The following is a 14,627-nucleotide window of genomic DNA, read 5'->3' on the forward strand; positions in this document are numbered from 1 at the left end:
TACAATATCTATAATTAAGGTCACAGTCATTTGTCATGATCATGAATGAAAGATGGCCAAACAGATATTGTCACAACCTCAATGTAAGTCTCCTTTAAAACCTTCTTTTCATAGCTTTTCAAAAGTCCTAAAGTTGTTCAGGGTAGATAAAAGAACTTTTTTTCAAAGGTTCTTCACACAGTATACTTTTAACTTTTTTTCCATATATAAGTAGGACTTAATTTCAAATATAAAAAAGAAAAACATTACCTAAAAGCTAGAAATATGTAGTACTATAAATGCTTACAATGATTATGGATATATTAATTTATTTTTTTTTAATTTGCTATATACATTTTTCCATGCTTCTGTTGCTGTTTGGAAACAACCAAAATTAACTTTATTTTTTGAGAATGACTTTTTTTTTAAGTAATGTCTACACCCAACATAGGGCTCAGACTCACGACCTCGAGATCAAGAGGTGCACACTGTATCAACTAAGCCAGCCAGATACACGTACACACCCTCAACTTTATTTTTTAAATCTGTTCTGAATAAAATCTGTAAGTGCAGACACTGTAGAAAATGATTTTGGGAGAAAGTTTTGAACTAAACAAACTGAAGTTTCTCCACTTCTAAAAATGATGGGATATTAAGGATTTCAGTTTGATTTATTTTAAATACAAAATAGTTATATCTTGAGGTATACCTCTAATTTATTGCCTGGAGAACCATGGTTAAAGCTCGAAAGTCTTTTTTGTTTGTTTTTACTTAAAAAAATTTTTAACATTTATTTATTTTTGAGAAGAGAGAGATAGAGCATGAGCAAGGGAAGAGAGAGAAAGAGGGAGACACAGAATCTGAAACAGGCTCCAGGCTCTGAGCTGTCAGCACAGAGCCCGACACAGGGCTTGAACTCACAGACTGTGAGATCAGGACCTAAGCGGAAGTTGGACACTCAACTGACTGAGCCACCCAGGTGCCCCAAGGCTTGAAAGTCTTATTTACAAATTAGGTACTGTCACCAGAGAGAGAACTTATAGGTATTTTTATCTTTTGCTTAAAAAGAAAATACAAGAACAGTGGCAGTGAGACTTTCTAAATTCTCAAACCTGTGCAGGTTGTAGAATATTTAAAAGACAAGGAGCAATTTGAATAAGAACATAAGATACCAATAGTAGGTTCAAATAATTAAATGTATAATGCACTAACTCAGATATATTAGGTTCTAGTGGAGATCAAAGTTGATGGTACCAATAGGAGAAAAACCTAATTGAAAAAATTATATTCATTAACAGAGGTATGCAACAGAGTAGGTATTATGGAATGAATTGTGTCCCCCTAAAATTCACATATTGAAGCCTACCCTCCCCCCATGTACCTGTACTTGGAGATAATTAAAGTTAAATGATATCATAAAGGTAGGGCTCTGATCCAATAGGTCTCTTGTCCTTAAAGAGAAGAGATACCAGAGTTCTCTATCCTTCTGTACACAAGGCAACAGGCGTGTGAGGAAACAGAGGGAAAGCAGCTATCTCCAAGCTGGGAACAGAGGCTTCACCAGAGACCAACCTTGATCTTGGTCTTCTAGCCTCCTGAACTGTGAGAAAATACATTTTTGTTGCGTAAGCCACCCAGGACATGGCATTTTGTTATGGCAGCCAGAGCAGACGAATACATTTCTTAAAAATGACTACCATTATTCCTTTCTAACAGATTAATGCAGTTTTACATCTTGAGTAGCATAGGTGTTCTAGAAATAGCTCCCATAGTGTGCCAGAGAATTGGTCTCTTTGTACAACATACACATCCCTTTATGTTGTCGCCTCCTATCACTCGAACCCCATTTCCTGTCATTTCACAACCCTAACAATATGGAGTTATCTATAAATGTCTATTTGTGACTCTATGTCTTTCCTCTGCTCTGAGTTCCTTTCCTCCATTTATCTATCTGGAGAACTCCCACCAACCTTCAGCACCCCAGGTAAGGGTCACCTCTTGCTTTGTGCCACTTTCCTCAACTCTTCTGCACAGCATCATCACTCATTTCTTGGCATTAATTGTATCTGTGTCTTCAGAACATCTAGTGTTTACATGATAGCCTGTCCCAATTATAATTTTGCATATCTGTTCCCCCCAACAGATGTGTAGTTTTTAATAGCAAGGATAATACGGAGTTTGACTCTCTTTATTGAAAATGGAAGAGAAGAAACTCAGTAAAAGTTTTATTAAAATAAATTGAAAACCTTTGCCTAGGAGAGGAGAAACACACATTTCAAGGGTGTTAATACTCTCATTTTAGAAATGCCTTTTAAGAGAGAGAAAAACAAATCCAGTTTAAGTTTATTGAACATTTTTAGCTGGTTACGAATACTTAAAAGGGTGAATTTTTCATTTCATTAGTGACGTTCCCTCCAGTAATAATGAAATAACCCTCATCAAACTATATGAAGGCCAAGGGCATTCCTATGCTTGAAAGCACCAATATCGAAAATAAACAACCAAGAAGTAGTTCTGATTGAAAGCAAATCTAAAGAAAAGTTAAGGATTTGTGAGCAGGCAAAAAGCAAAGCTGAAGGAACACTGGATCAAGAGCAAGAAGATCTGTTTTTGTTCCTCATCTGCCAGTCATTAACAATATCCCATGGCCAGTACAAACAACATATTACACTCACATGCACACACACACACACACACACACACACACACACACACACACACACTTCATCTGTAAAAGGGGGGCATTTATAACAACTAAATTTTTTCCAGTTTTAACATTTTTCAAGATGTTTAATTATTCTTCATTGAGGTGATTAATTCTTTAAAAAGATTTCTTTAATGTGATTTAAACTTTGTTGTTATAAAGTGATTATGATTTAATATATCACGTTCTGCTTTTGAGTTATGACTTTGATATATGTGGTTGAGACTAGTCAATATCACCATAACCCCTGGTACTCCCGTCCTTCCTCCTTATAGATAGATACCTTTTGTTGACTCACTAACTCGTGAAAAATATGCCTCAGAACTTACAATGTGCCGGGCATTAAAGAAAACTACTTTTAAGTAAGGAATTGTCCATTCATAGGCAAATATATGGTCCTTTAAAATTACTAAGAGCCTTCTGATACAGAAATTGCCAGTTTTTAATCTGATTCTTTGTGTATGTATTTGAACATTAGTGTAAAAAATTTAAAAAGCACAAAGTCAAAATTCCTGGTGCTTGAACTGCTATGAAAGATGATATATAATTAATAAGTCAAAGTTATTTACCCCAAAGTTTGACTTCTCTATTAACAAATGATATTTGTAAAGAAAAATTAAGAAACTTTTTTAAGGGAAATAATAGCCTATATTTGCTTTGTATAAGCATCAGTACTTTCTCATCAATACAACTCTCATTTGTTGATTTTAGTTATTATAAGCTTAAAAACATCAGTATTATAATGATATCAAAACACAACTTAGAAATATTATGAATTAAAGTGATTTTTATTTTGAGGCAGATTTTCATTTGAATTAATCAGAATGTTTTGCATTTTCTTATTTATATTTCCAATTTGTTAGCAAAATAACTACACTGCACTGAAGACCATCTGTGACTGTGTAGACCTTCTGGAAATTACACAGAGATATGACACAGCATAGCCAAGGCTGTATGATAATATCCTCTTTGAAGAGTTTAGGGCAGAGTTCCTCAAACTGGGGTTCCTTTGCATATTCTCTAACATCCTCCAGTTCTCAGATTTTAGAAACATTGAGCATGAGCTTGATCCATTCTATCCCATGTTCATTGTTAGAAGGTCCACTAAGTTCACCAAAGAGTCAGAACATTTGTTTGATCTTCTTTCACATTTTCATTCACTCAACTCCTGAATCTTCTGCTCCCCTTATCCCCCATTTAGGTTCTGGATGCTGCATAATTAATCATTTAATCTGTACCCATTCTGGCCACACTATGCCAGGAATAAGACTCAGTGGGATAAAACATTGGCTCTTACTCATACTTCCATTTTATTCCATATCAAAGTCCCCATATTAGATCCTCCATATTCTGTTTTCTCACATTAACTTGATCCCTTTCTCTGAGTTTGATAAAAATTATTTTATTTTTTTTTAATGTTTATTTATTTATTTTGAAAGAGAGAGGGCAGAGAGGGAGGGAGAAAGAATCCCAAGTAGGCTCCGGGATGTCAGCACAGAGCCTGATGCAGAGCTTAGTCTCACGAACCATGAAATCATGACTTGAGCTGGAACCGAGAGTCTAATGCTTAACTGACTGAGCCATCCAGGTGCCCCAATAAAGATGATTTTATATTCAAGACAATGCCATAATGTGAATACTATACAGTATAAAACAAGGTACAATGAGACAAGAACCCTGGAGAATAGGATAAGAGACAAAAGACTCTACTGCTTTATAAGCCTCTGATGTCCCTATGACCTTGGTCACATTGTTTCATATCACTACGCCACAATTTCTCCATCTGTAGTGATAATCCCCACATTCCACACTGGTTTGCTATGACAAATGCAATAACTGGTATGGAAATGCATTATAATATAAATATATCATATATTTATAGATTATATTTTATATATTATATAAATTCTCTATAATGTAAATATTCTTATTTATTTTAAGTATCTAATAATATATAATCATATATATATATATATGTATGTATATATACACACACACAAAGTTTTCAGTCTAATTCCTGGCCCTGGTAAATAAATGCTTAAAATGTAGTAGCAATTTTAAAACATGTTTATAGTATGTGCACTTGTTGCTATTTCTTATAATTCAACCAGACAAATGGAACCTTTGCAAAATTACAAGGTCTGAGAATATAAAATACTAAAGAGGAGCCCCGATCCAAATTAAGTTCTTGAACTTTAACACAAGAAAAATAGCTTCAAAAACATACTGTTAGGGATGTTTATGTCATCTAATCCACAATATTTCTACCATTTATATATCCTATAGATATAAATGAAGGGAAAACACACAGGAGATACTTCAGTTTGTAGCTCCTTCCATCAATTGATGATCACAGCTAAGAAAGCTTATTGTAGCTACAGGAAGAGTTGGAGATTTTTCCTCTCTCTCATTGCAGCCTAGAGATTTGTGGCTGAGAAAATGATAAGTAAATAAGTAAATACAAGACCACTAAGGAACCACAAAAAGACACAGAAACTACCCCCAGAAGAGTATATTGTGTATGATGATTGGATGTATCAGCATTGTTCCATTTAGCACCATATCCATATTTTATGTGAGTGAAGGTGGAAGGAAGCTCCCAGGAAATTGATACTAAAGGTGTCTCAAAAATTACTGAAAGTCGTGTTTATAGTTTTCCTTCAATTCTGTGCTTTTAACTTATTTTTAAGAAAAGGAAAGATGTTTTGGCTACCATATATATCGTCTAGCAGATGTTCATTAAAAATTCTTGTAAAGTAAGTATGCCCGAAGGACTCACGCATTCTGTTCCAGCTTAGTAAAAGTCAAAATTAATATTAGACAAGTATAATTTGCCTCTTGGCCTCAATTAGCAAGTTCATCATCTTAAACCAAAGTAAACAATGAGAAAAGGTATGAAAGATGCCAATGAACTGAAAGAGGAGGGAAATTGGGTTGACCTCAGACTCCATCAGTTTCTAACAAACTTTCTACTTCTTGGATTGCTTATGACCAGAGTGCTTTTTATTTTGTCCTACTTACCAAGGGCTTTGTTTCATCTTCATCTTTGAAATAGTAGAGCTGATCTCCCTTGAGCACAAACCAGCGAGTATGCCAAGTCTTGACAAAGCCTCCTTGCTTCCTCAGCCACCCACACTTCATGGCATTATTCCGCCCTTGGCCTTGTTGGGGGTTCTCGGTGGAGTCATTGTTCTCCTCCATTATTAAGCTGATGAACTTTCCTATTTAGCAAATAAGAAAGAAAGAAGGAAAGAAAGAAAGAAAGAAAAGAAAGAAAGAAAGAAAGAAAGAGAAAATTAGGTATTCTGATATGTTCAATTCCCTCTAAAATTACTTCTGTCCCTTAAAAAAAAAGCAGGAAGAGTGAAAAATGCATATCAACTCATTTGCCAGATTTCTAGAGGCAAGCCACAGACCTGACAACAATACGCTTGGAGAAACCTTGGGGAAAGTTTATTGTATCTTCCTTTAAGGAACAAGTCAGCTGGGTGATAATATTCCTTTTTTCCTAAGTAGAACTAAAGAATGGGTAAGTTCTACAGGTAGTGTGTTAAGAAGCAAGTTTTTTTTTTTTTTTTTTTTTTAAAGTTTTTTTTCTCAACGTTTATTTATTTTGGGGACAGAGAGAGACAGAGCATGAACAGGGGAGGGGCAGAGAGAGAGGGAGACACAGAATCGGAAACAGGCTCCAGCCTCTGAGCCAGCAGCCCAGAGCCTGACGCGGGGCTCGAACCCACGGACCGCGAGATCGTGACCTGGCTGAAGTCGGACGCCTAACCGACTGCGCCACCCAGGCGCCCCAAGAAGCAAGTTTTGAAAATAAATGAAAACCCCAGCAAAAACACAATTCTCATGATAATGAGACTCTGTGTCTGGCGTGCACTGATTGTGTCCTGCTTATGCAGGCCTGTGATTATCTGAGCAAACACTAGACCAACACATGTTAAAGTTTAAAGAGACTATTTTTAAAACCTCAATGGAAGACATTTGTTCTACATATGTGAAAATTTCTCAAGATGTATCTGTCCCCCATTCTCCCAAAGTATCCCCTTGAAGTTTCTTTGGCTGGTCACGAATTAGTGCAGCTGAAAAATTCTAGGCGGAAAAAAAACCGGCTTGGACAGTTGAGTTTCCTTCAACTCCAGGAGTGGGTGGTACACTCCAGCTGCATGAGGAAGAACATTTCAAGGTTATGTGTGAAGGAGTATAGTGTCATACACACTCTACATGGCAAGAAAATGAGTTTATCGTGAAAGAAATATTAATCCACAGGTGAGAAGTTAACTACCACAGTAACAACAGAGGAGGTGGCTTTCTGGGAAAGCTGTGGACAAGTAGTCAAGAATATGACATTTTCCTATCCTAAAAGTGTCCTGAAAATTCTTGCTAATGTTTATTTCTAAGCACTTTTCTCAGGAAATGAAAAGTCCAGTCTTTACCCTGTGTCTTTGAGGAAGATGTAAGAATACAGATTAATTAATAAGACATGGAATATTCCTGTTTGGCATATTCATGCACAGACCTCTTTTTTCTGCTTGATTTCAGAAGACAAGTTGTCCTTCTGTGTAGCCTTTATTTTCACCACTAATTTTTCACTTGATTTGTATGTACAGAATCCTGGTTATAAATTCCATATAGTTTTCATTGTCAGTCTTTGGTCATTTACATTTCTTCCTTAAAGGTCCAGGGTCAAACTCCACATTGGGCCTCTAGGTTTTTTTGAATTTTGTCCTACTATTCTGGTTGCAGGGATGAAGCAAAACTTTGGTTCTAATTCTTATTTTGATCATTTCAACCATCTTAGTAGTTTTGTCTCTTCCACTGGCATGCATTGCAATCTATCTCCATCTTTGCTTTTAAGCTTCAATGAGGTCGCTTAACTACCATCAGTCTCATTCAGTACCCACTTTTCCCTTTCTTATACTGAAATACCCTCTTCGTTAACAGCCCTCATCTCTGCAAAACATCTCAATGCTTCCTTTGCTCTATAGGGCATTCCCATGAGAGAAGCCATTTAGTGCAGGAAACATTCTCCCATCTTGTGTGTGCCTGTGTGTGTGCAGACTGGATCACGCCTGATGCTTCATGTTTGTTATGCCCTTAGGACAGGAATTTTCACTTCTTTTTTCTTTCAGAGTACTTCAGCTAGTATAAAGAGCCAAGTAGACCTCATTCTAAATGAACAATAAATGCTGTAACATAATTTAGATAATAAGCATGCTTATTTAGACCACTCTAAATCATCTTTTTTGGCTTCCTAGTATTTAAACTGTTCACATCTACACAACTTGCTATTTCATCACCATCCATTTATTCTTTGACCAAATATCTTAACTTATAAAGTTGAATAAGACCTTAAAACAAACATTCCAACATATGCACACACATGCAGACATACACAAATATTTCTAATTCATTGCACAAAACAATTTTTTTCAGGCTCTTTTTTTTTCCCTTTCATCTCATATTCATGTTTTCTATTAAACTTGAAAAATCCCTGCTAACATGCTTCAAGGTAGTTAGTAACCTACCATTAGTAACATAGAAAATATAAACGCCTAATTCTGCCTTTGTCTACCATTAATATCTGAATAAAAGGGGCGCCTGGGTGGCGCAGTCGGTTAAGCGTCCGACTTCAGCCAGGTCACGATCTCGCCGTCCGGGAGTTCGAGCCCCGCGTCAGGCTCTGGACTGATGGCTCAGAGCCTGGAGCCTGTTTCCGATTCTGTGTCTCCCTCTCTCTCTGCCCCTCCCCCGTTCGTGCTCTGTCTCTCTCTGTCCCAAAAATAAATAAACGTTGAAAAAAAAATTTAAAAAAAAAATCTGAATAAAAAATGTGTGCACATTAGAACATGGTTCATGATTCCCCTGCCTCAGTCTTTTATAAATCCAGTGAAATCAATAACAGTATCACCCACTGAACTCCTGGCTATCATATGTTTTCATGACTTCAGAATCATCAGAAAGTCTTTTAACAGTACTGGTTGTAACAATTCACTGAAACACGAATGAAAGCAGATTGTATCATATTCCAGAGAAAATAATGCCATGACTATTGTTGGATGAGTAAAATTAAGTTTTTCTAAAGTAACCATGAGTTTTATAGAGAAGTTTTGATATTCTAGAGAAATTAGAAGGTTCAAATTCTACGCTTCATCTTTAAAATGAGGATGCTGCATTGGATCATTTCTAACTATGGTCCCTGAGAAATTTCAGCACTCTGAAATCTACCGTCTCTGTAATTCCATAGGCATATAGACACCAGATATCATCAACACCTAGTACAATGTCTGACATATGGCGAAGTCAATCAATGTTTGCTGGGTTCATAAATTTTGTAATAGGTTTGGTGCTAGATATCTAAAAGTGAACATGATCGCCCCCTGAAATCTGATCCTGCCCAAAACCTGATCTTAATAAGTGGTACCGTGATACTCCCAGTTAAGGAAGGGAGGTAGGAAGAAAGAAAAGAAAAGAAAAAGAAAAGTGATCATTTTTGATTCCTGACTTTTCCTCATCCTGAATTTCAGAAAATTATATACCTTCCCCAAATATTTCAGATCCATCCAATCGGCTCCATGTCCACTCCCACCCCGTGATCCAAGCCAACATTGTCTTTGATTAGGGGATTCTAATGGCTCTCTGACTGGTCTCATTGTGTCCATTTTGAACCACAAATGCAAACATATGCTCACACATATTTCATTCTCCACAAAAAAGCCAAAATGAGCTTTTAAAAATTTAAATCAGCTAACGATTTTCTACTTTAAAATTTTTAATTGGCTCTCATTGTACTTATTTTACAATTTGCAGTCCTAACCATGACCTGTAAGGCTCTGAATCATTTGGTACCTGTTTACTAATTAATCTGATCCCATGCCACCTCCTCCTCATTTCTGCCACTCCAATTCACACGCACACACCCACCCACCCACCCACCCACACACACACACACACACACACACACACAAGCTCTGATGCAAGCAACCGCACGAGTTCTGGAAATACCCAAGCCCTTTTATGCCTTGAGTCTTGATACTTGCTGATCTCTGCCTATGCTACTCTGCCCCAATGCTCTTTACATGCCCGACCCCTTCTCATTCTTTAAGTCTCAGCTTTAAAAATTTACCCTTTTCAACAAACAGTAATCATCCAGGGCATCAGTTCTCCTGTTGTTATTCTCTACCACTGAACTCTGACCTTCATCTTCCTGAAACTTAACTAGGCTGTTATTTCTTTAGGTGTTTATTGCCGGTCATCCTTCCAGGAGACCCAGGAGACCATAAGCTTCACAAGGTCAAGGACTTGCTTTTCCTCACTACAATACACCCAGTGCTTTTAAGAGTGCTTATTTGGTATCCAGGAAACAATTGTTGAATCAATGAATAAGCTATGTGACAACCACAATAGAATTCTTACAAATAATACTTTGGGGTTTTTTAATTACATATAATGCCTTACAGAAGATTGTATACTTTAAGACTGTACACTGTGACTTTTTTCCATTGACATGAAAGACTTCAATTAGCATGAAAATTGTACTTAAACACAATGTCAAAATCATCAAACTAAAATGAACTTGAAACTGCCCTTCATGAAGAAATATAACATTCAAAATTTACACTTTTTAGCCTTGGCAGGAAATACATGTCATCAATTGTGGTTTAGCATGAAGAAAAATACAGTTTACTTAAATTCTCAGAGAATGATTTAACTGAATTTCCACTGGGAAAGTGCTTTCACTGTAGTCAGGACACAGTAGTTGGGTAGTACAGGAGATTACAAAACAGAACTATCAACTTCAGCGTTTAGCAAACCAATATAAAAATGACAACACAACAATACAATAAATAAATGGTTATTCAAACCAAAAAACAGAATTGAGAATTTAACTGATATTTTCATATCAATCTTAGGAAAAAGCCCTAGTGATAACTACTATACCATGATGGAGCTTAGAAAGTTCCCATCATGTGATGATGGAACAGTAGCTTTGAATTATTTTCCAGGAGTGGAAACTGGTTTGTGTATCATTTTTGCAATCACATGGGTTAGGAACCCAACAGTATTACATGGTGCAATCAGAGATGAAATTCACACTCCTAACAGACTTTTCCAGAAGTCAACAGCCACACACGTAAGTATGCATATATGTGACTTCATGTAACAGAAAAAATACAAATAAGCACATAAACAAAGATGTGTATAACATGCCATATGCTATAAAGTTGCGGTGTGTGTGAATTTACCTACATGACTATACATATTCAGCAAACACAAGAGAATGACAAAGGAGGGAGCTAGAGAGAAAGGGGAGGGAGAGAGAACAACTTCAGTAGCATGACATTCCATGACACAGCCTCCATCACATTCAATGAACACATGCTCCCAGGTCAAAGTGGGAGGGGCATTCTTGCGGCCAGGGTCGGTGCCCTTGGCCCCCACTGGCGGCAAGTATTTCACCGTGCAAATGCAATCCCCGAGTTTCAGAGTACACACGATTTCACACCACACGGTGCCTCAACGCAAACAGCTACTCCAGTTGTTCAATCAAAGAACAACGATTTGTTCTATTGCTAGGGGAGAAAACAGAAATAAAACTGGCAGATTTGGGAAAATGCTGCAATTTGTGAGAGATTTATGTGACTTTCAAGAGTAATTTCGTTCACATCAAACTGTCCTTTTTGGGATTGACATTAGAACCTGACTCCTTTGCAAAATGAATGTGATTGCACTATATACCATATATAACCACAGATAGCCAATATTTATCTAAATTCTAAACTTTATTTTTTTAAAGCTGCTTTGTAGCTGTTGCTAACATGCTGGTTTGTCAAGAGGTAGTACATTTTATTGGGCTGTATATCTAAATGCTAGCATACAGCCATTCTATAGGTAATGGCTCACACGACAAGGATATACACACAGAATGAAATAGCACATGTGCATACATAAGTGCATGCATATCCGTGTGTGTGTGCGTGTGGCTATATATATACATTGTTGTGTGTTGTCTCTAGAGAAGAAAATCAAAAAAGGTAAAATATTTACCGACATTTTTCTCTCATTTTTAAAATATTAAATTCTATGCCACTAGAAGACATGTAAACATATTCCTGCAGACCTAACTTCGATGAAGCAAAGAAAATAAAAAAGCTCTGAGATAGGATGTTCACTAAAAAACTTGATCATGGTATATGCCACAACCTATGAAGTTATCAATTTATTTCTGTTTTTATTATTTCCCAGAATATTTCTTCAATAACTATAATTATCTACCTGATTTAGAACTTAAAACTCTTTTTAATATTCTAAATATTTAAATAATTTCAGACTTGGCATTTCTCTCTCTCTCTCTCTCTCTCTCTCTCTCTGTCTCTCTGTCTCTTTTTCTCTCTCTGAGCAGACACCAGGGAAAGACCATATGAGCATGTAGTGAAAAAGTGGTCTTCAGCAAACCAGGAAGAGATTCTTACCAGAGCCTGACCATGCTGGCACCTTAATCTCAAGCTTCCAGACTCCAGAACCGTGAGAAAATAAATTTCTGTTGTTTAAGCCACCCAATCAATGGTACTTTATTATGTTGGCCAGGGCAGATTAAGACAGTGTACATTTAGGAGCACCTGGGTGGCTCATTCGGTTAAGCTTCTAACTCTTGATTTTGGCTCAGGTCATGATCTCACGGTTTGGTTCGTGAGTTCAAGCCCTCTGTCGGGCTCTGCACTGACAGCACAGAGCCTCCTTGGGATTCTCTCTCTCTCTCTCTCTCGCTTTCAAAATAAACAAATAAACTTTTTTAAAAAGACAGTGTAGGGGTACCTGTGTGGCTCAGTCAGTTAAGCCTCTGACTTTGGCTCAGGTCATGATCTCACAGTTTGTGAGTTCGAACCCCGCATTGGACTCTATGCTGACAGCTTAGAGCCTGGAGCCTGCTTCCAGTTCTGTGTCTCCCTCTCTCTCTGCCCCTCCCCTACTTATGCTCTCTCTCTCTCCCTCTCTCTCTCCCTCTCTCTCTCTCTCTGTCTCTCAAAAATAGATAAACATTAACAAAATTTTGAAAGCACAATGTGTATATGTAAAATATAAATTATATGTATAAGAAAAACTTTAAAGAATTAAATCTTAGCAGCTTGTTGTGAGGTAAGTGAGGTAACCACTAATGAAAGGGAACTAGCGAGGGAAAAATAGTTTACTCTCTGTCCCTCACTCTTCACCGCACCACCTCTTCACTTGAAGAATGAATCAAACTGTGGTGCCTATAAGGGAATTGGCACACTAAACCCAAGAATGCAGGGGATCTAGTGTAGATAGTTAAAACTATCTCCAAGATAGCTCCAAGATAAATTCCAGGAACCTAAATCTGTTCTTAGGAAGCAATTTCTTCAAACAGTCTTGAGTCTTCACAAATGGTTGTCCTCACTGCCTGGACTTCATGGCTAACCTTTATCCATCCTTCAGCCCTCTACAAAGGCTTCCCTGCAGACACTGCCATCCCCGATCTGGACATTCCCTTTCCATGGGTTCCAATATCACTGGGAACAACCTTTCTCACATGTGGGCCATATGCTTACTACTTTTCAGTCTTTTACACTGTAACCCATTGTAGATATGGGCTCCCTGAAACCCCCAGACTAACTGCATATACTGAGTACTCAAAGGTTTATTGAATAAATGTAAATAAATGAAGGATTATATAAATGGACAAAAAACATCCGTCTTTGGAGAGTACTAGAATGGGCCCCAGAGACCTCAAGGTTCCCCAGAGTACAGTGCAAAAATCCTAAAACATTTCATGTTTACTAAACACCAGTACAAAGACTTCAGTCCAAATTCTTCCATCTAAATCTAACCCTTTAAGCTTTTAGTAGCTTAAAGCTAAACTGAACTTCGGAAGCTATTGAGCAAAGAAAACTTTCATTTGTATCACTGGATGCTACCCTTAATCATAACTTGAGTTAAAATAAAGAAACATTGCTTCTTCAGATTCATGAGTTTATGTGTATAGAAGACAGATAAATTTAATAAAGTATGACAGTTATGAACATGAAGTTTAAAACAGTTACTGGGGGGCGCCTGGGGGGCTCAGTCAGTTGGGCATCCAACTTCGGCTCAGGTCATGATCTCACACTTCATGAGTTCGAGCCCTGTGTCAGGCTCCATGCTGACACCTTGGAGCCTGGAGCCTGCTTCAGATTCTGTGTCTCCCTCTCTCTTTGCCCCTCCCCCACTTGTGTTCTGTTTCTCAAAAATGAATCAACGTTAAAAACATTTTTTAAACATTCACTGGAAGAGCATACCTGAGGGAACTTTAATAGTAATAATTTTGTAAATGTGCAGTTATTTTCCTGAGGAAACACTAAACATATTATTCCTTGATTCATTTGAAATTAAATTGTCCAAAACATCAGAGAATAGAAAATTATGTACATATTGGGATGCACAGAAATATCCATCCACATTTTATATTTTAAGCTTCAATATTTCCATATGCATTTGGTAAGAAACCAAAATGATTTAATAGGATGAACCATTAAAAAAACATTTTAAGTATTTCTTTTCTTTTCATTGTATGTCTAATGTTTCATACTCCATAGAGAGAATCTGCTCACTCTTAAGGAGGTTTTAAATTAGATAGGGAGTAAGTATTTTTGTATATACTTAGATGTGTTCCCCACCACCACATCACTATTTGAGGGATAAATGAAGAAGAAAATCATTGGAATTCCCAATGTTGATAACCTGAGTAGAAACAAAAATCAAATCAAAACAAATATTTTATCATAAATGGGATTAAGAGAGAAATGACAGATACATGGCAACTATCTTGCCGCTCTTCAAGCTCATGGAAGACATTATTAACTAATCCCAGTGCTCTTCCCTATGGAACCTACAATCACCCCCAGAGGACTTCTCAACACAACCCTGTGGACAGTCACAACCAATC

The 14,627-nt window shown here is 37.0% G+C and overlaps 1 protein-coding gene across 4 annotated transcripts in view; it reads right to left on the reverse strand.

The window, feature by feature from the left end:
* Nucleotides 1-14,627, reverse strand: part of ARHGAP24 (Rho GTPase activating protein 24) — a 516,404-nt gene that overhangs the window by 418,241 nt on the left and 83,536 nt on the right. The window contains exons 1-2 of one of the 4 annotated variants that reach the window (XM_047855840.1): nt 9,884-9,996; nt 5,705-5,904 (exon numbers count right to left, since the gene is read on the reverse strand). In XM_047855840.1, the coding sequence (XP_047711796.1) occupies nt 5,705-5,884 (180 nt within the window). In that variant the 5' untranslated portion in view covers nt 5,885-5,904; nt 9,884-9,996. Of the gene's footprint in view, nt 1-5,704; nt 5,905-7,205; nt 7,227-9,812; nt 9,997-14,627 lie in introns of those variants that run through there. The other 3 variants (XM_047855837.1, XM_047855839.1, XM_047855838.1) reach the window with 3 other exon arrangements.

Source organism: Prionailurus viverrinus, chromosome B1 (assembly GCF_022837055.1).
Source record: "Prionailurus viverrinus isolate Anna chromosome B1, UM_Priviv_1.0, whole genome shotgun sequence".
NCBI classification, from domain to species: domain Eukaryota; kingdom Metazoa; phylum Chordata; class Mammalia; order Carnivora; family Felidae; genus Prionailurus; species Prionailurus viverrinus.